The sequence below is a fragment of the Archocentrus centrarchus genome, unplaced genomic scaffold (assembly GCF_007364275.1).
Source record: "Archocentrus centrarchus isolate MPI-CPG fArcCen1 unplaced genomic scaffold, fArcCen1 scaffold_36_ctg1, whole genome shotgun sequence".
In the NCBI taxonomy this organism is placed as follows: domain Eukaryota; kingdom Metazoa; phylum Chordata; class Actinopteri; order Cichliformes; family Cichlidae; genus Archocentrus; species Archocentrus centrarchus.
In genome coordinates this window covers 3,386,837-3,408,990 of record NW_022060263.1, presented here as the reverse complement: position 1 = coordinate 3,408,990, position 22,154 = coordinate 3,386,837, and the positions used below count along the sequence as shown (strand labels likewise).

The following is a 22,154-nucleotide window of genomic DNA, read 5'->3' as shown; positions in this document are numbered from 1 at the left end:
ACTTGGTGACAGTGGAAAGGAAAAACTCCCTTTTAACACGAAGAAACCTCCAGCAGAACCAGGCTCGGGGAGGGGGGGTCATCTGCCGCGACCGGTTGGGCTGAGGGGAGAGAAAGACATGCTGTGGAAGAGGGCCAGAGATTAATATCAATTAATGATTAAATGCAGAGTGGAGTATAAACAAAGTAAATAAGGTGAATGAGAAGAAACAGTGCATTATGTGAACCCCCCAGCAGACTAGGCCTATAGCAGCACAACTAAGGGATGGTTCAGGGTCACCTGATCCAGCCCTAACTATAAGCTTTATCATAAAGGAAAGTTTTAAGCCTAATCTTAAAAATAGAGAGGGTGTCTGTCTCCCGAATCCAAGCTGGGAGCTGGTTCCACAAAAGCGGCGCCTGAAAGCTGAAGGCTCTGCCTCCCATTCTACTCTTAAGTATCCTAGGAACCACAAGTAAGCCAGCAGTCTGAGAGCGAAGTGCTCTATTGGGGTGATATGGTACTATGAGGTCTTTGAGATAAGATGGTGCCTGATTATTCAAGACCTTGTATGTGAGGAGAAGGATTTTAAATTCCATTCTAGATTTAACAGGGAGCCAATGAAGAGAAGCCAAAATGGGAGAAATCTGCTCTCTCTTTCTAGTCCCTGTCAGTACTCTAGCTGTAGCATTTTAGATCAGCTGAAGGCTTTTCAGGGAGCTTTTAGGACAGCCTGATATAATGAATTACAATTGTCCACCCTAGAAGTAATAAATGCATGAATTAGCTTTACAGCATCACTCTGAGAAAGGATGTTTCTAATTTTAGAAATATTGCGCAAATGCAAAAAAGCGGTCCTACATATTTGTTTAATATATACATTGAAGGACATATCCTGGTCAAAAATGACTCCAAGATTTCTCACAGTGTTACTGGAGGCCAAAGTAATGCCATCCAGAGTAAGTATCTGGTTAGACACCATGTTTCTAAGATTTGTGGGGCCGAGAACAAGAATTTCAGTTTTATCTGAATTTAGAAGCAGGAAAATAGAGGTCATCCAGGCCTTAATGTCTTTAAGACATTCCTGCAGTTTAACTAATTGATGTGTGTCATCTGGCTTCATTGATAGGTAAAGCTGAGTATCATCTGCATAACAATGAAAATTGATGCAGTGCTTTCTAATAATACTGCCTAAGGGAAGCATGTATAATGTAAATAGAATTGGTCCTAGCACAGAACCCTGTGGAACTCCATAATTAACCTTAGTGTGTGAAGAAGACTCCCCATTTACATGAACAAATTGGAGTCTATGAGATAAATATGATTCAAACCACTGCAGTGCAGTACCTTTAATACCTATAGCAAGCTCTAATCTCTGTAATAAAATGTTATGGTCAACAGTATCAAAAGCTGCACTGAGGTCCAACAGGACAAGAACAGAGATGAGTCCACTGTCAGAGGCTCTAAGAAGATCATTTGTAACCTTCCCTAATGCTGTTTCTGTACTGTGATGAATTCTGAAACCTGACTGAAACTCTTCAAATAAACCGTTCCTCTGCAGATGATCAGTTAGCTGTTTTACAACTACTCTTTCAAGAATCTTTGAGAGAAAAGGAAGGTTGGAGATTGGCCTATAATTAGCTAAGACAGCTGGGTCAGTGATGGCTTTTTAAGTAGAGGTTTAATTACAGCCACCTTGAAGGTCTGTGGTATATAGCCAACTAATAAAGACTGATTGATCATTTTTAAGATTGAAGCATCAATAATTGGAAAGACTTCTTTGAACAGTCTAGTAGGAATGGGATCTAACAAACATGTTGCTGGTTTGGAGGAAGTAACTATTGAAGTTAACTCTGAAAGATCAACTGGAGCAAAAGAGTCTAAACAAATACCAGCAGTGCTGAAAGCAGCCGAACATGAAGAATAATGTTTGAGATGGTTATGAATAATTTTTTCTCTAATGTCTAAAATTTTATTTGTAAAGAAATCCATGAAGTCACTACTAGTTAACGTGAAAGGAATACTCGGCTCTACAGAGCTCTGACTCTTTGTCAGCCTGGCTACAGTGCTGAAAACAAACCTGGGGTTGTTCTTATTTTCTTCAATTAATGATGAATAGTAAGATGTCCTAGCTTTCCGGAGGGCTTTTTTATAGAGCAACAAACTCTTTTTCCAGGCTAAATGAGCATCTTCTAATTTAGTGAGACGCCATTCCCTCTCCAGCTCACAGGTTATCGGCTTTAAGCTGTGCTTTTGTGAATTATACCACGGAGTCAGGCACTTCTGATTTGAAGCTTTCCTTTTCAGAGGAGCCACAGTATCCAAAGTCGTACGCAGTGAGGATGTAAAACTATTGACAAGATAATCGACCTCACTGGGAGCAGAGTTTAGGTAGCTGCTCTGCACTGTGTTGGCACTGAAGAGCATAACAATGAAGGAATTAGATCCTTAAACTTAGTTACAGCACTTTCAGAAAGACTTCTACTGTAATAAAACTTATTCCCCACTGCTGTGTAATCCATTAAAGTAAATGTAAATGTTACTAAGAAATGATCAGACAGGAGGGGGCTTTCAGGGAATACTGTTAAGTCTTCAGTTTCTATGCCATATGTTAGGACAAGATCCAGAGTATGATTAAAGTGGTGGGTGGGCTCCTTTACATTTTGAGAGAAGCCAATTGAATCTAACAATAGATTAAATGCAGTGTTGAGGCTGTCATTCTCAGCATCTACGTGGATGTTAAAATCACCCACTATAATGATTTTATCTGAACTGAGCACTAAATCAGATAAAAAGTCTGAGAAATCAGACAGAAACTCTGAGTAAGGACCAGGTGGACGATAGATAATAACAAATAAAACAGGTTTTTGATTTTCCCAATTAGGATGGACAAGACTAAGAGTCAGGCTTTCAAAAGAATGAAAACTTTGTCTGGGTCTTTGATTAATTAATAAGCTGGAATTGAAGATTGCAGCTAATCCTCCTCCTCGACCTGTGCTTCGAGCATTCTGAACGTTCTACCAGTTGGGGTAATACTCCACTGACGTGTAGCCAGGACCCTATGAAACGGAGAAGCTGTCACAGAGAAACCTGTGGGATCTAACAATATCTTGACAATACTTATTTATTTACTGTTAATCTATTTGCATAACATGTTCTTTAAATAGCCATTTAGATGACTGGAGGATGAAGAAATGTGACTGATGCCTGGGTCTTCTAGGTTCTTATTTGTCTGCAATGTTCATCTCCTGACATCAGACTGCGCATCGTACGCCTTTTATCCTCGCTGAAGCTGTTCAGCCTTGGATGAAAGTCACCTACTCACGTCTGTATCTTTGCAAGAGTTTAACTTCTAAGGACTTGGTGCAGTAGCAGGTGGACAGTAAAAAAGGCACAGGTGTGTTGTATCTGTCTGTAGGCAACCAAAACTGCAGGATACTCAGGCAGCACAGGGAAACCACTTTTAACTGCCAAATAACAAACGATTGCCTATTTTTCGTGATGGGTGGCAACCCTAGTCTATACTATAAGGACCTAATCAAGATTAGGGCCTAAAGATTTTCTATTTGCAGAACAGAAAAGTCAGGTAATGTTAGCTAGCTAACAAATTGACTAATGCTATCCTAGCATATTAATTAACAGGTAGAAAAGACAAAAACACGTACCTTCATACTGTTCAATGAAGAATTTGTAGCCTTTGTCCAGTTTTGAACGTCTTAGTGAAAACTTGTCTGCATGTCATAGTATATCCTAAATCCGTATTTGTGGCAGATGTATTAGAGTGTGTAAACTCCATCCACTGGAAGTAAAGATACCCTGCATCAAGGCTGAATGGAAGTTGTGTGGCGTCATGTGAGAAAGGTCTATTGCTTGAACAGTGGGTGCATGTGTTTGAGTGTGAGAGGCCCATTTGGAACATCCTTTTTCCAGTATAGTGCGTTCTGTGGAGAATTTTATATTGTATAAGTTGTCAATTGGGACTTTTAGTCATTTTGAAGATATTTAAACATATTTCTGTCCAGAGGCTTTGATCAAGGTTGACAGAAAGATCTTGCTCCCACTATACAATTGGGAGGGAAACTGAATCATTTATATAATTTCAACAACAATTCAGGGGTACGGAGGGTATTTTATTTTCCTGATAAATATCTAGATTGTTCCAAATGGGTGTTAGTTTACAGGGGATAAGTGAAGACTTGGTTATTTTTAAAAATTCCCACCAGGCTGTCAGAGAGGTGTTTATAGTAAGGCTTTTAAAGCAGTTATGATCCTTAATACTGGGGCTAATGAAAGGTAGATCTGACATTTTTACTTTTCCACAAAGTGCTTGTTCTAGATTTAGCCATGGGCCATCTAATGATTTGATTTGATCCACCTTGAAATGTATTGCAGTCTACTGATTAAGAAACAGTAATAAAAGTTTGGTAGTCCTAGACTACCAAATTTTTAAACTTATCCTTGATGGTTTGTTTTTCCATAGAAATTTTGAGATGTTTGAGTCTAGTGACTTTGACGGTGTGTAACTTTGCAAAAACGATGTCGGACTCTGTAGTTTTCTCTGGGCCCCTCCCCAATCAGACCAGGAGTGACATGTTTAGCCGCATGTTCTCCTTGAATCGCTGGCTGTCTGAGTGGTGTCCAAAAAATGACGTGGGCTTCATAGATAATTGGCAAAGTTTCTGGGGAAAACCTGGTCTTGTTAGGAGAGACGGCATCCATCCCACTTTGGATGGAGCAGCTCTCATTTCTAGAAATCTGGCCAAATTTATTAACCCTCCTAAAAACTGACTACCCAGGGTTGAGACCAGGAAGCAGAGTTGCAGTCTTACACGCCTCTCTGCAGCTTCTCTCCTCCTGCCATCCCCCCAAAACCCCATCCCCGTAGAGTCGGTGCCTGCTCCCAGACCACCAAAAAACAAAGTGAAAATCAGCAAAAAGCTATTTAAGCATAAAAATTCAAAAACAATAAATAATACAGCTTCATCAACTGCACCAAAAAATAAAACAATTAAATGTGGATTGTTAAACATTAGGTCTCTCTTATCCAAGTCCCTATTAGTAAATGATTTAATAATTGATCAACGTATTGATTTATTCTGCCTTACAGAAACCTGGTTACAGCAGGATGAATATGTTAGTTTAAATGAATCAACACCCCCGAGTCACAGTAACTGTCAGAATGCTCGAAGCACAGGTCGAGGAGGAGGATTAGCTGCAATCTTCAATTCCAGCTTATTAATTAATCAAAGACCCAGACAAAGTTTTCATTCTTTTGAAAGCCTGACTCTTAGTCTTGTCCATCCTAATTGGGAAAATCAAAAACCTGTTTTATTTGTTATTATCTATCGTCCACCTGGTCCTTACTCAGAGTTTCTGTCTGATTTCTCAGACTTTTTATCTGATTTAGTGCTCAGTTCAGATAAAATCATTATAGTGGGTGATTTTAACATCCACGTAGATGCTGAGAATGACAGCCTCAACACTGCATTTAATCTATTGTTAGATTCAATTGGCTTCTCTCAAAATGTAAAGGAGCCCACCCACCACTTTAATCATACTCTGGATCTTGTTCTAACATATGGCATAGAAACTGAAGACTTAACAGTATTCCCTGAAAGCCCCCTCCTGTCTGATCATTTCTTAGTAACATTTACATTTACTTTAATGGATTACACAGCAGTGGGGAATAAGTTTTATTACAGTAGAAGTCTTTCTGAAAGTGCTGTAACTAAGTTTAAGGATCTAATTCCTTCATTATTATGCACTTCAGTGCCAACACAGTGCAGAGCAGCTACCTAAACTCTGCTCCCAGTGAGGTTGATTATCTCGTCAATAGTTTTACATCCTCACTGCGTATAACTTTGGATACTGTGGCTCCTCTGAAAAGGAAAGCTTCAAATCAGAAGTGCCTGACTCCGTGGTATAATTCACAAATGCACAGCTTAAAGCAGATAACCCGAAAGCTGGAGAGGGAATGGCGTCTCACTAAATTAGAAGATGCTCATTTAGCCTGGAAAAAGAGTTTGTTGCTCTATAAAAAAGCCCTCCGTAAAGCTAGGACATCTTACTATTCATCATTAATTGAAGAAAATAAGAACAACCCCAGGTTTGTTTTCAGCACTGTAGCCAGGCTGACAAAGAGTCAGAGCTCTGTAGAGCCGAGTATTCCTTTCACTTTAACTAGTAGTGACTTCATGGATTTCTTTACAAATAACATTTTAGACATTCGAGAAAAAATTATTCATAACCATCTCAAAGATTATTCTTCATGTTCGGCTGCTTTCAGCACTGCTGGTATTTGTTTAGACTCTTTTGCTCCAGTTGATCTTTCAGAGTTAACTTCAATAGTTACTTCCTCCAAACCAGCAACATGTTTGTTAGATCCCATTCCTACTAGACTGTTCAAAGAAGTCTTTCCAATTATTGATGCTTCAATCTTAAAAATGATCAATCAGTCTTTATTAGTTGGCTATGTACCACAGACCTTCAAGGTGGCTGTAATTAAACCTCTACTTAAAAAGCCATCACTTGACCCAGCTGTCTTGGCTAATTATAGGCCAATCTCCAACCTTCCTTTTCTCTCAAAGATTCTTGAAAGAGTAGTTGTAAAACAGCTAACTGATCATCTGCAGAGGAACGGTTTATTTGAAGAGTTTCAGTCAGGTTTCAGAATTCATCACAGTACAGAAACAGCATTAGTGAAGGTTACAAATGATCTTCTTACAGCCTCTGACAGTGGACTCATCTCTGTTCTTGTCCTGTTCGACCTCAGTGCAGCTTTTGATACTGTTGACCATAACATTTTATTACAGAGATTAGAGCTTGCTATAGGTATTAAAGGTACTGCACTGCAGTGGTTTGAATCATATTTATCTCATAGACTCCAATTTGTTCATATAAATGGGGAGTCTTCTTCACACACTAAGGTTAATTATGGAGTTCCACAGGGTTCTGTGCTAGGACCAATTCTATTTACATTATACATGCTTCCCTTAGGCAGTATTATTAGAAAGCACTGCATCAATTTTCATTGTTATGCAGATGATACTCAGCTTTACCTATCAATGAAGCCAGATGACACACATCAATTAGTTAAACTGCAGGAATGTCTTAAAGATATTAAGGCCTGGATGACCTCTAATTTCCTGCTTCTAAATTCAGATAAAACTGAAATTCTTGTTCTCGGCCCCACAAATCTTAGAAACATGGTGTCTAACCAGATACTTACTCTGGATGGCATTACTTTGGCCTCCAGTAACACTGTGAGAAATCTTGGAGTCATTTTTGACCAGGATATGTCCTTCAATGCACATATTAAACAAATATGTAGGACCGCTTTTTTGCATTTGCGCAATATTTCTAAAATTAGAAACATCCTTTCTCAGAGTGATGCTGAAAAGCTAATTCATGCATTTATTACTTCTAGGGTGGACTATTGTAATTCATTATTATCAGGCTGTCCTAAAAGCTCCCTGAAAAGCCTTCAGCTGATCCAAAATGCTGCAGCTAGAGTACTGACAGGGACTAGAAAGAGAGAGCATATTTCTCCCATATTGGCTTCTCTTCATTGGCTCCCTGTTAAATCTAGAATAGAATTTAAAATCCTTCTCCTCACATACAAGGTCTTGAATAATCAGGCACCATCTTATCTCAAAGACCTCATAGTACCGTATCACCCCAACAGAGCACTTCGCTCTCAGACTGCTGGCTTACTTGTGGTTCCTAGGATACTTAAGAGTAGAATGGGAGGCAGAGCCTTCAGCTTTCAGGCGCCTCTTCTGTGGAACCAGCTTCCAGCTTGGATTCGGGAGACAGACACCCTCTCTATTTTTAAGATTAGGCTTAAAACTTTCCTTTATGATCAAGCTTATAGTTAGGGCTGGATCAGGTGACCCTGAACCATCCCTTAGTTATGCTGCTATAGGCCTAGTCTGCTGGGGGGTTCACATAATGCACTGTTTCTCATTCACCTTATTTACTTTGATTATACTCCACTCTGCATTTAATCATTAATTGATATTAATCTCTGGCTCTCTGTGTCAAGATGGCGGCGCGCACAGACGGAGCGGCTCACGGCTCTTCCTTTCGGTGCTCTTTTTTGTACTTTTTGTATTTCATATTTGTTAGTTTTGGTGCATTTGTCTCTGCAAACAACTGCTACACACGCCAGGATCTTGTGGACATTGGCTACCGGCACAAGATATCAGTATCGAGTGATTTTCACTACACTCATAACATCCCAGACAACATAGCGAGACCGCCGGGGGCTCCGTGGATTGTTATCGGGTCTGGAAGGCGCCGCCGACGGCGGAGGGAGAGGAGGCAGAAGCGGGGCTGCAGGTCCGGCTCTATGCTGAAGCTGAAATGCCAACCACACAGGCCTCCTCTGCCGAGCCTGTATCTCTCCAACGCCAGGTCCATGGTAAATAAAACGGACAACCTAGAGTTAGAGCTGGCTGTAAATCGCTATGTTCGTGACTGCTGTGTAATGATTATCACCGAGACCTGGCTAAACCCCCACATTCCCGATGCTAGCGTGCAGCTAGCAGGCCGCACTCTGCTACGCGGAGATCGGACCAAGGACTCCGGTAAGAGCAGGGGAGGGGGTCTCTGTATTTACGTGCATGAGGACTGGTGTAACAACGGAACAATCATAGACAAACATTGTTCCCCAGACCTCGAGTACATGTCTGTAAGATGTCGGCCCTTTTTTCTACCCAGAGAGCTAACAGTAGTGATCGTCACAGCTGTGTATATAGCTTCCGATGCTAACGTTAGCATGGCGCTCTCTCTCCTGCTGAACGCCATTAACGAACAGCAGCGGGTCCACCCCGACGGTGTTCTTATTATCGCGGGAGACTTTAACAAGGCCAACTTAAAGACTGTACTCCCGAAATTCCACCAACATGTCCAATGTTCTACAAGAGGGGAGAACACTCTTGACCATGTTTACTCCAACATTAAGCACGCTTACAGAGCCAAACCCCTCCCCCACCTCGGCCAGTCCGACCATCTTTCCCTGCTGCTCACCCCAGCATACACCCCCCTCAGACGGAGAGCCAGGCCTACTGTAAAAACCATTACAACCTGGCCTGAAAACGCACTCTCCGACCTACAGGACTGCTTTGCATACACAGACTGGGACTTATTCGAACACGAGGACCTAGAAACATTCACAGGGACGGTACTGGACTACATTAAGTTCTGTATCGGAAATGTGACTGTCAGCAAAAACATCCGGGTTTTCCCTAACCAGAAACTCTGGATGAACAGCCAGGTCCGTTCACTCCTCAAAACCCGTGATGCTGCCTTCAGGTCAGGCGACAGAGCTCTGTACAGTGCTGCTCGAGCTGACCTGAAAAGAGGAATTAAAAAAGCCAAAACGGACTACAGGAGGAGAATAGAGTCCCATCTGTCCAGCAATAACACACGGGAGGTGTGGCAGGGCATTCAGAACATCACAAACTTCAGAGGCTGTGATGTGACTGCAGGAGACCTGAGTGTGTCACTAGCAGAGGAACTTAACTGTTTCTTTGCTCGCTTTGAGATGCCTCAGGACCACCCATCTGCTCCAGTCCTGCCCCCCCCCCACCAGGCTGCACCCCACTCACTGTCCAGGAGCATGAGGTACGGCGCGTGCTCCTGGCAGTGAACCCCAGGAAGGCTACCGGACCAGACGGAGTACCTGGCAAGGTGATCAGAGCGTGTGCCCACCAGCTCACCCTGATTCTCACCAGGATTTTCAACCGCTCCCTGGCCCAAGCAGTCATCCCCCCCTGCCTAAAAACAGCCACAATCAACCCCGTGCCCAAAAGGTCATCTGTCACCAGCCTAAATGATTACCGCCCTGTGGCCCTCACACCGGTAATCATGAAGTGCTTTGAGAGGCTGGTTCTCCAGCACATCAAAGACCACCTGCCCCCCACTTTCGACACCCACCAGTTTGCATATCGAGCAAACAGATCCACAGAGGACGCCATCGCTGTAGCTCTCCACTCTGTGTTGAGCCACTTGGAGCAGCAGCAGAGCTACGCTCGCATGCTCTTTGTGGATTACAGCTCAGCGTTCAACACAATCATCCCGGACATTCTCACCACCAAACTGCACACCCTGGGCCTCCCCCCTCTCACATGTTCCTGGATCAAGGACTTCTTAACCAACCGGCCCCAGACTGTGAGACTTGGCCCCCATCTCTCCTCCACCCGCACACTGAGCACTGGCTCCCCACAGGGCTGTGTGCTGGGCCCCCTCCTGTACTGCCTCTACACCCATGACTGCAGTCCGGCCCACAATAACAACCTCATCGTCAAATTTGCTGACGACACCACAGTGGTCGGACTCATCTCAAAGGGAGATGAGGCAGCTTACAGAGAGGAGGTCTTGAAGTTGACAGCCTGGTGTTCAGAGAACAACCTGGTACTGAACACCATGAAAAACCAAAGAGATCATCATCGACTTCAGGAAGCACAGGACTGACCCAGCTCCCCTCTACATCAACGGCGAGCATGTGGAGAGGGTCCACACCTTCAGGTTTCTTGGTGTCCTCATTTCTGCTGATCTCTCTTGGTCAGATAACATCACAGCTGTTATCAAGAAGGCTCAGCAGCGACTTCACTTCCTGAGGGTCCTCAGGAAGAACAACTTGGACTCAAACCTGCTGCTGACCTTCTACCGCTCATCCATTGAGAGCCTGCTGACGTACTGTATCACAGTATGGTATGGCAGCTGCACTGAGGCAGACAGGGTCAGGCTTCAGAGGGTAGTCAAGACAGCACAAAGAATCATTGGCTGCCCTCTCCCCTCCCTGATGGACATCTACACCTCCCGCTGCATCAGCAGAGCCAGGAACATCATCAAGGACAGCTCACACCCTGGCTTTGACCTGTTTGACCTGCTGCCCTCTGGCAGGCGCTACAGGTGCATCAAAGCCAGAACAAACAGACTCAAGAACAGTTTCTTCGCCAGAGCAATCACCACCCTGAACTCACACACTCACCCACTGTAACTGTGCAATATTATATTATTCATACTGAACAATATCTGACATTCCTATATTGTGTAATATCCAGTATTCATTCACTAGTGCAATATTCATTTACCAAGTGCAATATTCATCATCTTCATTATTATATGTATACACATATTTACTTTTCTTACAATGTACAGATGCACCAATGTATGTATATATTTTTATACATGCTATTTTTTGTATATTTTACACATTGTTTATTTCTGTATATCTCTTGATTATATTGATCATACTAGATTATAATATTTTCATAATATTTTTATTTTAGAGAGTTTGATTTTCTGTTACATGGCACTGAACAGGAGTGGTCCTCCAATCTCATTGTACATCCTGTATAATGACAATAAAGGCATTCTATCTATCTTCCACAGCATGTCTTTCTCTCCCCTCAGCCCAACCGGTCGCGGCAGATGACTGCCCCTCCCTGAGCCTGGTTCTGCTGGAGGTTACTTCCTGTTAAAAGGGAGTTTTTCCTTTCCACTGTCGCCAAGTGCTGCTCATAGGGGGTCGTTTTGACTGTTGGGTTTTCTCTGTATTATTGTAGGGTCTTTACCCACAATACAAAGCGCCTTGAGGCGACAGTTTGTTGTGATTTGGCGCTATATAAATAAAATTGAATTGAATTGAATTGAATTAAACCAAGCAAGAGAAGGTTTATTAGAGATCAGTGAGAACAGATAAATAATTTTTGGTAAAACCATAATTTTAATGGTGGTGACTCTCCCCATGAGTGATATAGGTAAACTATTCCAATGTGTGAGAGCATCCTCTATTTTTTTTATTAGGGGAATATGATTTAACCAAACCAAGTCTGAGAGCACTGGCGGAAAAATTTATACCTAAATATCTAATATTAACTGATTGTAATGGAGTCCTGGAGGTGTTATGAAAAGTATAATTCAGAGGCAAAACTGTCAATTTAACCCAGCTGATGGAGTAATCAGATGTAGATGAGAACTTATCAGTGCGATCATCTTCAGAAGAGGAGCCTGTGAGTTTTCAGTTTGAATCCCTTTAATATTTGCATTTAGTCAGATTGCTGCTGCTAGTGGCTCAATGAAAATGACAAAAAGTGAAGGAGAAAGCGGGCAGCCCTGCCTGGTGCCCCTCTGCAGACTGAAGCTTTGAGAAATAATATCATTTGTCATAACACGTGCATTGGGGGAGCTGTATAGTGTTCTGATCCAGCTTATGAAGGATAAACCAAATCCAAATTTGTGCAGAACTGCTAATAAAAATTTCCAGTTTACCCAGTCAAATGCTTTTTCTGCATCTAAAGAGAAAACTGTGGTTTCTAATTTATTAATGGAACAGTAATCTATTACATTTATTAGTCTGCATGTATTATTGGCTGAGTGCCAACCCTTGATAAAACCTGTTTGGTCAGGCTGTACTATGAGTGGGGTAATATTTTCTAATCTACTGGCAAGAACTTTGCAAATTATTTTAAGATCTACATTTATGGTTGAGATTGGGCAGTAGCTGGATGGGAATGTGGGAGTCTTTGCCTGGTTTAAGGAGCAGGCTAATGTTAGCAGAGTTCATGTTTGGAGATATCGTGTGATCATTCTGAATCTGAGTCACCATTCTGAAAAAAGTGGGTCCTAGCTCAGACCAAAATCTTTATAAAATTCTGCTGGAAAACCATCTGGGCCTGGGGCTTTATTATTTGGGAGATATAGTAAAGGTTTTAAGGTGGTTACAGGAAAAAGTGCTGCTGCTTTGGACGTGAGAAAAACGTTCCCTTTCGCTCTGCCCAAGCTCACCGTCTCGGTAATGGCTCTGCCTTTTTGCACTTGCTGCGTGTGCACAGACTGCACTTAAAACAGCTGCTGCTGTTGCTGAAACACTGTGAACATCATTTTGTAATGCTTTTTATCTTGATGCTTCTGTCTTCACGCTGTTGGATATATTCTGAACCAAATAAGGTGCGTGTGTAATTTAATCACACGAATGCATCCTCATGTTAGTGGAATCAATAAGCGAAATCATTAAGCAAGCAGACTAACGATTCCAAGGAACTGAATTACATTTATTCTTCTTAGGGATGGGAATCGAGAACCGGTTCTCTACAAGAACCGGTTCTCGATTCCCATCCCTAAGAAGAATAAATGAGTTAGCATAAAGGGGAGAGAGGGGACACTAATGCCTGTGTGTGATTGTATGCATGTATGAATGAATATAGGAGAAAGTGTACGTGGCTATGTACATTAGTATGATCTGGCGTGATCAGCAAGTGCAACAGTCAACTATGATATCTTGAATCTTGAAAATAGTCAGAGATGGTAAAGTTTCAAGTTTGAGGGAGATTTGTAAAGTGTTCCAGTCATTTGCTGCTGCAAAGGGAAAGGAGTTGCAGCCAAAACAGGAGAGGTATTGGGAATGGTGAACTTGATATATTCACTTGACCTTGACTTGACATTTGATTCAGTTCAGTTCAATTCAATTTTATTTATATAGTGCCAAATCACAACAGTCACCTCAAGGCACTTTGTATTGTGGGTAAAGACCCTACCCTATTTATTATGGGCTACATGAAGAAGAGACGACAGATAAATATCAATGACTGAAAAATTAGCTAGAGAGGATGTGTAAGGCAACTTGTTTCCTTTCAGCTGTTGCAGTGTTTCCCAACCACTGTGCTGCAGCATAAGTGTGCCCTGAGAAATCATTACGTGTGCCATGGAAGATTATCCAGTTTGATTGGTTGAGTGAGGCATGTTGCAGTGTCACCACAGTTCAACTGTGTTGTTCCAGCCAGGGAAATGTAAATTAGCTCTAAAGGTACATGGAACTAGGTAAATCAGGGGTCTCAAACTCCAGGCCTCGAAGGCCGGTGTCCTGCAGGTTTTAGATGTGTCCCTGATCCAACACACCTGAATCAAATGGCTGAGTTACCTCCTCAGTATGCAGTCAGGTTCTCCAGAGTCCTGCTAATGACTTCTATATTTGACTCAAATGGCTGAGTTACCTCCTCAGTATGCAGTCAAGTTCTCCAGAGTCCTGCTAATGACTTCTATATTTGACTCAAATGGCTGAGTTACCTCCTCAGTATGCAGTCAAGTTCTCCAGAGTCCTGCTAATGACTTCTATATTTGACTCAGGTGTGTTGGATCAGGGACACATCTAAAACCTGCAGGACACTGGACCTCAAGGCCTGGGTTTGAGGATCCCTGGTCTACACCAAGGAGGATAAACTCCAAACGTGTCTATTTTAATTTCAACACAAGTTCTCCAAATTTCTTGAAAGACATTCTACAGCTCTTCTTTGGATGTTATCTACCTTTCTCTGTCAACATTACACTGCTGCAGTAATTCTGAGGTCTGGGAGGCCAATCCATGACTGATAGTGTTCCATTGTATGTTTTTCTAACCAGGTATGTTTTTACTGGATTGGCAGTGTTTGAGAATCATTGTAATGGTGAATGTGAGGAATGATCATTGAGCAGCAAAGCTTCAATCACTGCAAGCAGAGAGAGGATTTTTAATACAGTCCAACCTTTTTAACTTTTATTCATCAAGGCTTCAATTTACAGCACTTAATTCAGCAGCAAATGTGACCTATACCAGCAGCACAACTGAAAAACCAGCCTCAACTGAGTAATTGGCAGCCCTTAAACTAAGTAAACTAGAGACTCTAAGATTCACCTTTGTCTAAGCAAGGAATTATCCTCACTGAATACACTAAAACCCTGCAGTTTCTAGGAGAATAACGTGTTTTCACTGATCAGCATCCTGAACGAGGTAAGGCCCTTGCCTGTGCAGAAGCTTTCTTTATGTCAACTCTGATCTCCACCTGTGCTTATGGGTTCATTGAGGAATTAAAGCAAATATTCAATGATCCATTAAGCAAGGGAACATGTTTAAAAATATTGCTAAATCTTAAAAACGGGAATAAATCTGTGGCCAAACATACAACCTTAGCAGTGGGGGAGGGATGGCCAGCAAGTGTTCAGGAAGCTTTTCTAAATTTATTAAATAACCAAATGAGAAAAGATGTGACATCTGTGGCATTTTTGGGCCTCATGTTTGTGGGTGGGCTGATGAAGATTGACCCCAAGAAGAATGGCTGTTACCTACCTTCCACAAAAAGCTCCAGCAATTCCTTGGATTTGCAAACTTCTATTGCTGATTCATTAGGAACTACATCCAGGTAGCTGCACTGCTCAGAAAACTCACCTCCCCTAAAACTCTTTTTATGTGGTCCACAGAAGCAGATTCAGCCTTCTCTAAACTGAAGGACAGGTTCACTTCTGCACCAGTGCTCATCCAGCCACATCCAGAGTTGGAGTACATTGTTGAAGTTGATGCTTCTAGCTCTAGAGTGGGTGCTATAATTTCCCAGTGAATCAGCCCTGAAGGTAAGATACACCCTTCTGACTTCTTCTCCAGACATCTACATACAGGTGCTGGACATAAAATTAGAATATCATGAAAAAGTTGATTTATTTCAGTAATTCCATTCAGAAAGTCAAACTTGTATATTATATTCATTCATTACACACAGACTGATATATTCCAAATGTTCGTTTCTTTTATTTTGATGATTATAACTGACAACTAATGAAAACCCCAAATTCAGGATCTCAGAAAATTAGAACACTACTTAAGACAATACAAAAAAGGATTTTTAGAAATGTTGTTCAACTGAAAAGTATGAACATGAGAAGTATGAACATGAAAAGTATGAGCATGTACAGCACTCAGTACTTAGTTGGGACTCCTTTTGCCTGGATTACTGCAGCAATGCGGCGTGGCATGGAGTTGATCAGTCTGTGGCACTGCTCAGGTGTTATGAGAGCTCAGGTTGCTCTGATAGTGGCCTTCAGCTCTTCTGAATTGTTGGGTCTGGGATATCACATCTTCCTCTTCACAATAGCCCATAGATTTTCTATGGGGTTAAGGTCAGGTGAGTTTGCTGGCCAATTAAGAACAGGGATACCATGGTCCTTAAAGCAGGTACTGGTAGCTTTGGCACTGTGTGCAGGTGCCAAGTCCTGTTGGAAAATGAATTCTGCATCTCCATAAAGTTGGTCAGCAGCAGGAAGCATGAAGGGCTCTAAAACTTCCTGGTAGACGGCCGCGTTGACCTTGGACCTCAGAAAACACAGTGGACCAACACGAGCAGATGACATGGCACCCCAAACCATCACTGACTGTGGAAACTTTACACTGGACCTCAGCCAACCTGGATTCTGTGCCCCTCCTCTCTTCCTCCAGACTCTGGGACCTTGATTTCCAAAGGAAATGCAACATTGACTTTGATCAGAGAACATAACTTTGGAGCACTCAGCAGCAGTCCAGTCCTTTTTGTCTTTAGCCCAGGCGAGACGCTTCTGACGCCGTCTCTGTTCAAGAGTGTCTCGACACGAGGACTGTGACAGCTGAAACCCATGTCTGCATACGTCTGTGCTGGTGGTTCTTGAAGCACTGACTCCAGCTGCAGTCCACTCTTTGTGAATCTCCCCCACATTTTTGAATGGCTTTTGAAATAAACCAACTTTTTCATGATATTCTAATTTTATGACCAGCACCTGTATGTGGAGCAGAACTATGACATCAGGGACCAGGAGCTGCTTGCACTTAAGCTTGCCTTAGAGGAGTGGTGTCATCAGTTGGAGGGGGTTGAACAATCGTTGATCTTATGGGCAGATCACAAGAACCTTTCCTATCTAAGCCTGTTGGTCCTTATTTTTTGACCACTTTAGCTTCTCTATTTACTATAGCCCAGGTTCCAGAAACATACAGCTTGATGCATGGTCCTGTCAGTTTGCTCTAGAGCAGAGAACATCAACTGGCGGCCCATGGGCCACATCCGGCTTTCCATCCACCCCCCTGAATAGCACTGCCAGGGGCGCTATCTGCCAATCAATCATGTTGCATCATATTTAATGAAATAACCATATCTGACTAGTCTGAATTATCAAAAGCCTTCAACTGAGATTTCCCATTGCCCGTAAATGCCACTATGTCCCTAGAACCAATCAGAATGTAAGATCGGACCATGTGACTTAAAGCATTTTCTGCCTGCACTGAGCAGCCAGCTTTTGTTGGTAGTGATCAGATTGTAAATAGAGCTGAAGATGAGTCTAACCTTGTTTTGTGTAGAAAACTTGTCTAAAGAAAATAAAAGTCAGAACAAGATTTCAGTTGGTAAACCTGCGGAAGGATCGTTACTGGCTGCCAAGCATACTCCCCAGCTTGCTCGTCTCCTTAGCTGTGTGGGTCTGCTAGCAGGGGAACCGGACGCCACCGCATGCAGTCACAGCCCCTCGAATGCATACGTCCTTCAGTTATCACAAACCCCGCGGCCTAGTTTCTGTTATTCTGTTATTAAAATAAATGTGCTGCCATTTTGCGATTGCAGTTGTACTGTGTGAATCTATGTTTAAATCTATTTATCATGGGCAGAGGATGGACTGAAGATTTTGCTGGTTTTGCCTTAAAACAAAATAAAGTGATTCCTCACCTATTGTGTTGGTTACGTTCCAGAGACGCCCGAAATAGGTGAAAATCCGCAAAGTAGTGGCATTATATTTATTAGATATTTATTTAAGATTAAGATTAAGATAGTGTTTTATTTGTCACATGCACAGTTATACACAGTACAATGCACAGTGAAATGTATTTTGTACCTGCAACCATATATACACACACATATAAATAAGAAGAAGAATAAAAACAAAAAAAAGTAATTCACACTATACACTATACTCTATATACTATAAACTATACACACTTTTATAAATTATAATATTTACATTGTGCAATAATGGTCCAGTTAGGGCTGAGTTGAGCAGACGGATGGCTTGTGGGTAAAAACTCTTCTTCAACCTTTCAGTCTTAGTCCTCAGGCAGCGGTAACGCCGGCCTGATGGGAGCAGGGAGAAGAGAGAGTGTCCGGGGTGGCTGGGCTGTTTTAGGATCTTCATGGCCCTCAGCCTGCACTGCTTGGTGTAAATGTCCTGGAGGTTGGGGAGGGTGGTTCTGATGGTCCGTTCAGCTGAACGAACCACCCTTTTTAGGGCCATGAATTCCTGCTTGGTGCAGTTTCCCATCCAGGTGGTGATGCTCCCACGCATGATGCTCTCGATGGTGCAGGTGTAAAAGTTCCTGAGCACCTTGAGTGGGAGCTTGAAGTCTCTCAGCCGCCTGAGGAGGTAGAGACGCTGTCTGGCCTTCTTCACAGTGATGTTTATGTGATGAGTCCAGGACAGGTCCTGTGAGATGGTCACTCCCAGGTATTTGAAAGTGTCCACTCTTTCCACCTCAGCACCACTGATGACAAGTGGATGGTAGTCCCTCTGCTGCTTCCTGCTGAAGTCCACGATCAGTTCCTTCGTTTTGCTGACGTTGAGCAGGAGGTGGTTCTCCTGGCACCAGTTCTCCAGGCGGGAGACCTCTCTCCTGTAGGCTGTCTCCTCATTGTGAGAGATTAGTCCCACAACAGCAGTGTCGTCAGCAAACTTGATGATGACGTTGGACTCTGACGTGGCCTCGCAGTCATGGGTGTACAGTGAGTACAGCAGAGGGCTGAGCACACAGCCTTGGGGGGATCCAGTGTTGAGGGTGAGGGAGGATGAGGTGAGGTGACCCACTCGTACCACCTGTGGTCTGCTGGTCAGGAAGCTGTGAACCCACCTGCACATTTTATGCATTTTATTATTTATATATATTTTAAGGTTTATAAACCCTTCCCAGACTCCTATAAACTTTTCCCACTCTTACTACAACTTGAACGATGACGATGATTAATTATGTAGCTGTGCAGTACTGATGGCGATGAATGTGATGCAGTATCTTCACCCTCGGCCGATACTTATATTTCCACTAAAGGCATAGACGTAACTTATCTCTTTGTCCGAGTGAGGAACATAGTTGCGCGGTGTTGCAGAAATACCTATATCCTGCAATATATTGACAACAGCCTAATTAGGGAGACCCTACTGATACTTTTCCCACCCTCCTCAATATTATGGACATGACATAGTTTTACTATGTGTATCGCATTGAAATACAGCTTTATCTATCAATGAAGCCAGATGACACACATTAATTAATTAAACTGCAGGAATGTCTTAAAGACATTAAGGCCTGGATGACCTCTAATTTCAGATGGTAAACGGACTAGTTCTTATATAGTGCTTTTCTACTCTAATTGAACACTCAAAGTGCTTATCCAACACATTTGAATTCACCCATTCATACAAGCACTTCCATGTGTAACTAAGCTAAGTGCTTTTATTATCTAACATTCACACACATTCACACTCCAACACTTGCCTCGGAGAGGAACTTGGAGTTCATTATCTTGCCTAAGGATACTTTGGCATGCAGCCTGGAGCAGCCAGGAATCAAACCACCAACCTTCCGATTGGTAGGTGACCTGCTTGAGCAACCGAGCGACAGCCACCTTGTGCTTGACCCCACAAATATTAGAAACATGGTGTCTAACCATATACTTACTCTGGATGGCATTACTTTGGCCTCCAGTAACACCGTGAGAAATCTTGGAGTCATTTTTGACCAGGATATGTCCTTCAATGCACATATTAAACACATATCATTTGTGCAATATTTCTAAAATTACAAACATCCTTTCTCAAACTGATGCTGAAAAGCTAATTCATGCATTTATTACTTCTAGGCTGGACTATTGTAATTCATTATTATCAGGCTGTCTTCAGCTGTTGATTAAAATTAAATCAAGTGGCTCACATAATGTCACAGTTATATTATTTTCAATATGTTTAGTGGCCCCATATCTTACAATATAAAAGGTTATGATCACTGAGCTTACAAACTTTTGGTCATGCAAATCAAAGCTTTTAAATGTTCCTGTAAAGCTTGCTTGTTTCTTCTTTTGACGTTTTCTCTGAGAAGATATTCAAATTTACAGCTGATGTCTATGAACAAACAACTGAACTGGAAGAATCTTATCACCCATTGTCTTCTGTCTCCCATAAAAGCAATACAGAATGTTAAACTGGACAGACTCACAGGTGTGACAGGTGGCTCCAGAGTAGCCGGTCCCCGAACAATCACAAGAGAAGGAGTTCCAGGACTGCCAACAGCGACCACCATGTTCACACAAATTAGGAAGACACCTACAAAAAAATTTGTGATTTTAGATGTCAGTTTTAGGAGATGAAGATACAGTATATACATACTAGCCAGCCTGGTACAATGTCAAATACTGTTTCAGGAAGTGTGATACAGTTCCTGAACAGGAGGCACAGGGTTTTTAAGAAACTGAAAATTTTAATTTGTTGCCAGACATGTCTTGTTGCGCTGTGCGGCAGGAGCAGGAAGACCCCAAAATGCAGGACTCACAGGCAGAACTTAACTAAAAAGTCGTTTATTGAGGTAAAACAAAAGATCAGGACTATACAGGGTTGGACAGGTGCCAGAACTAAATGCATGAAAACAAACACAGGAACACACACGGCAGCGGGAGTCATAGACAGCGACACGACAACGAACAGAAGAAAACTGAGGGCTTAAATACACAACAGGTAATCAGGGCAAGAGGAAACAGCAGGGCACAGCAGGTGAAGCAAATGAAACTAACAAGAGGGGAAGCAAAACTAATTAAAACACTACCAACACTGATATACAAAAAAGTAAAGAGACACATTTTTGTTCTGAAATGCACAATATTTTATTCTGGTACTTGCAATATGGCAGTGGTAGTTTAAATGTAAGCTTACTTATAAGCAGTCTAATCTGACCTTCCTAGTGTATATTCACTTGAAACGTAAATCAATCTGGAAAAACATTTAAGTGTATTACCACTAAAAAATTGTTAGCTTTGATAACTCCCATTCAAAATTTTTTAACTTCTATGAAATACAGAATCAGTAAACTTTTCTATGTCATGAGCACCAGTCAAGAGTTTTGCTTTTTTGTTACTAGAAAGACATGCACCGATTATTGGTTATGATTGTATGGTTATACATATTTTTGGAAAACCAAACAGACATAGATGTGATGTGATCTGATTCCAGATGATTAGTACAAGCCTAAGTTAAGAAACCTGTATTTGCAATGTAATACAAGAAGTTCAGTTCTTTACCTGCACTTTATCACTGCATCTGTATATCACTTTTTATGTGGGCTGAAAATAGCTAACTAAATGTAAAATGTATATGTACACACAATATATCAAAAAACGTCAATGCGGGCCTTTATTTATCGCATCTGCAGAAGATAACACGGGAAGCGCTATGCTGTAGTCCCACGAGACTTGGTGAATCTCGGCACTATCGTCTATGGCGGCGTGACTATCTGCAAAAATCTGAGTGATTAGCTTTTTTTTCCTGCCAATTTATAAGTAGACAGGCTTAAAAATAACAAGTATAGGTAGTTTCTTAGCCTAACTTAAATTATTTTAAGCAATCTGAAGGATGGTGAAGAGGACCTGGACAGTCTCCTACGTTACATTGACGGGTGTTTTGAGCGAGTCGTTATGGGGAAAACCGACAAGACGCCGACTCCCTCCACCAGCAAGAGAACTCCGTCCACAAAAAGAAGCCATCCCGAAGATTTCCCAGAGGCGGTATCGCCACCCACCACCAATATTGTGGGCCTTCTGGAGTCCATAAACAACAAGCTGTCAAGCTTTGATGCCCGCTTGGCCCTGGTTGAAATCCTCCACAAGGAGTTTCAGGCCCTGCAGGAGTCAGTCAAGTTCAGCCAGCAGGAGGTGGAAACACTCACTGCTGAAAACGCTGTTCTCAGAGAGTCGTGAATTCCCTCACCAAGGAAATGACCCGGCTCTCAGAAGAAAATAAGAAAATTAAAGAATCGGTTATCAAGCTTCAGACCCGCAGCATGAGAGAAAATCTTGTGTTTTCAGGTATCCCGGAGAAGGCAGAGGAGGACCCGGAGGTTACAGTGAAGGAGTTTATCCAAACTCACCTGAAGCTCCCGGAGGACACCGTGAAGACCATCGCCTTCCATAGAGTCCACCGCCTCGGAGGAAAGCGACCCAGAGCACACAGACCCAGACCGATCGTAGCCAAATTTGAACACTATAAGCAAAAAGAGCTGGTGAAGACCTGCAGCCGGGATCTGAGAGGGACGGACTTCAGCGTCAACGATCAGTTTCCGAAGGAGATCCTGGAGCGACGCAAGGTCCTGTTCC

General features: G+C 42.3%; 1 protein-coding gene across 1 annotated transcript in view; it reads right to left on the bottom strand.

The window, feature by feature from the left end:
* The window catches only part of LOC115776688 (contactin-associated protein-like 5), a 242,758-nt gene that overhangs the window by 116,609 nt on the left and 103,995 nt on the right, over window positions 1-22,154 (bottom strand). Inside the window, exon 10 of the mRNA XM_030724438.1 lies at window positions 20,009-20,115. Within this exon, the coding sequence (XP_030580298.1) occupies window positions 20,009-20,115 (107 nt within the window). The remainder of the gene's footprint in view (window positions 1-20,008; window positions 20,116-22,154) is intronic.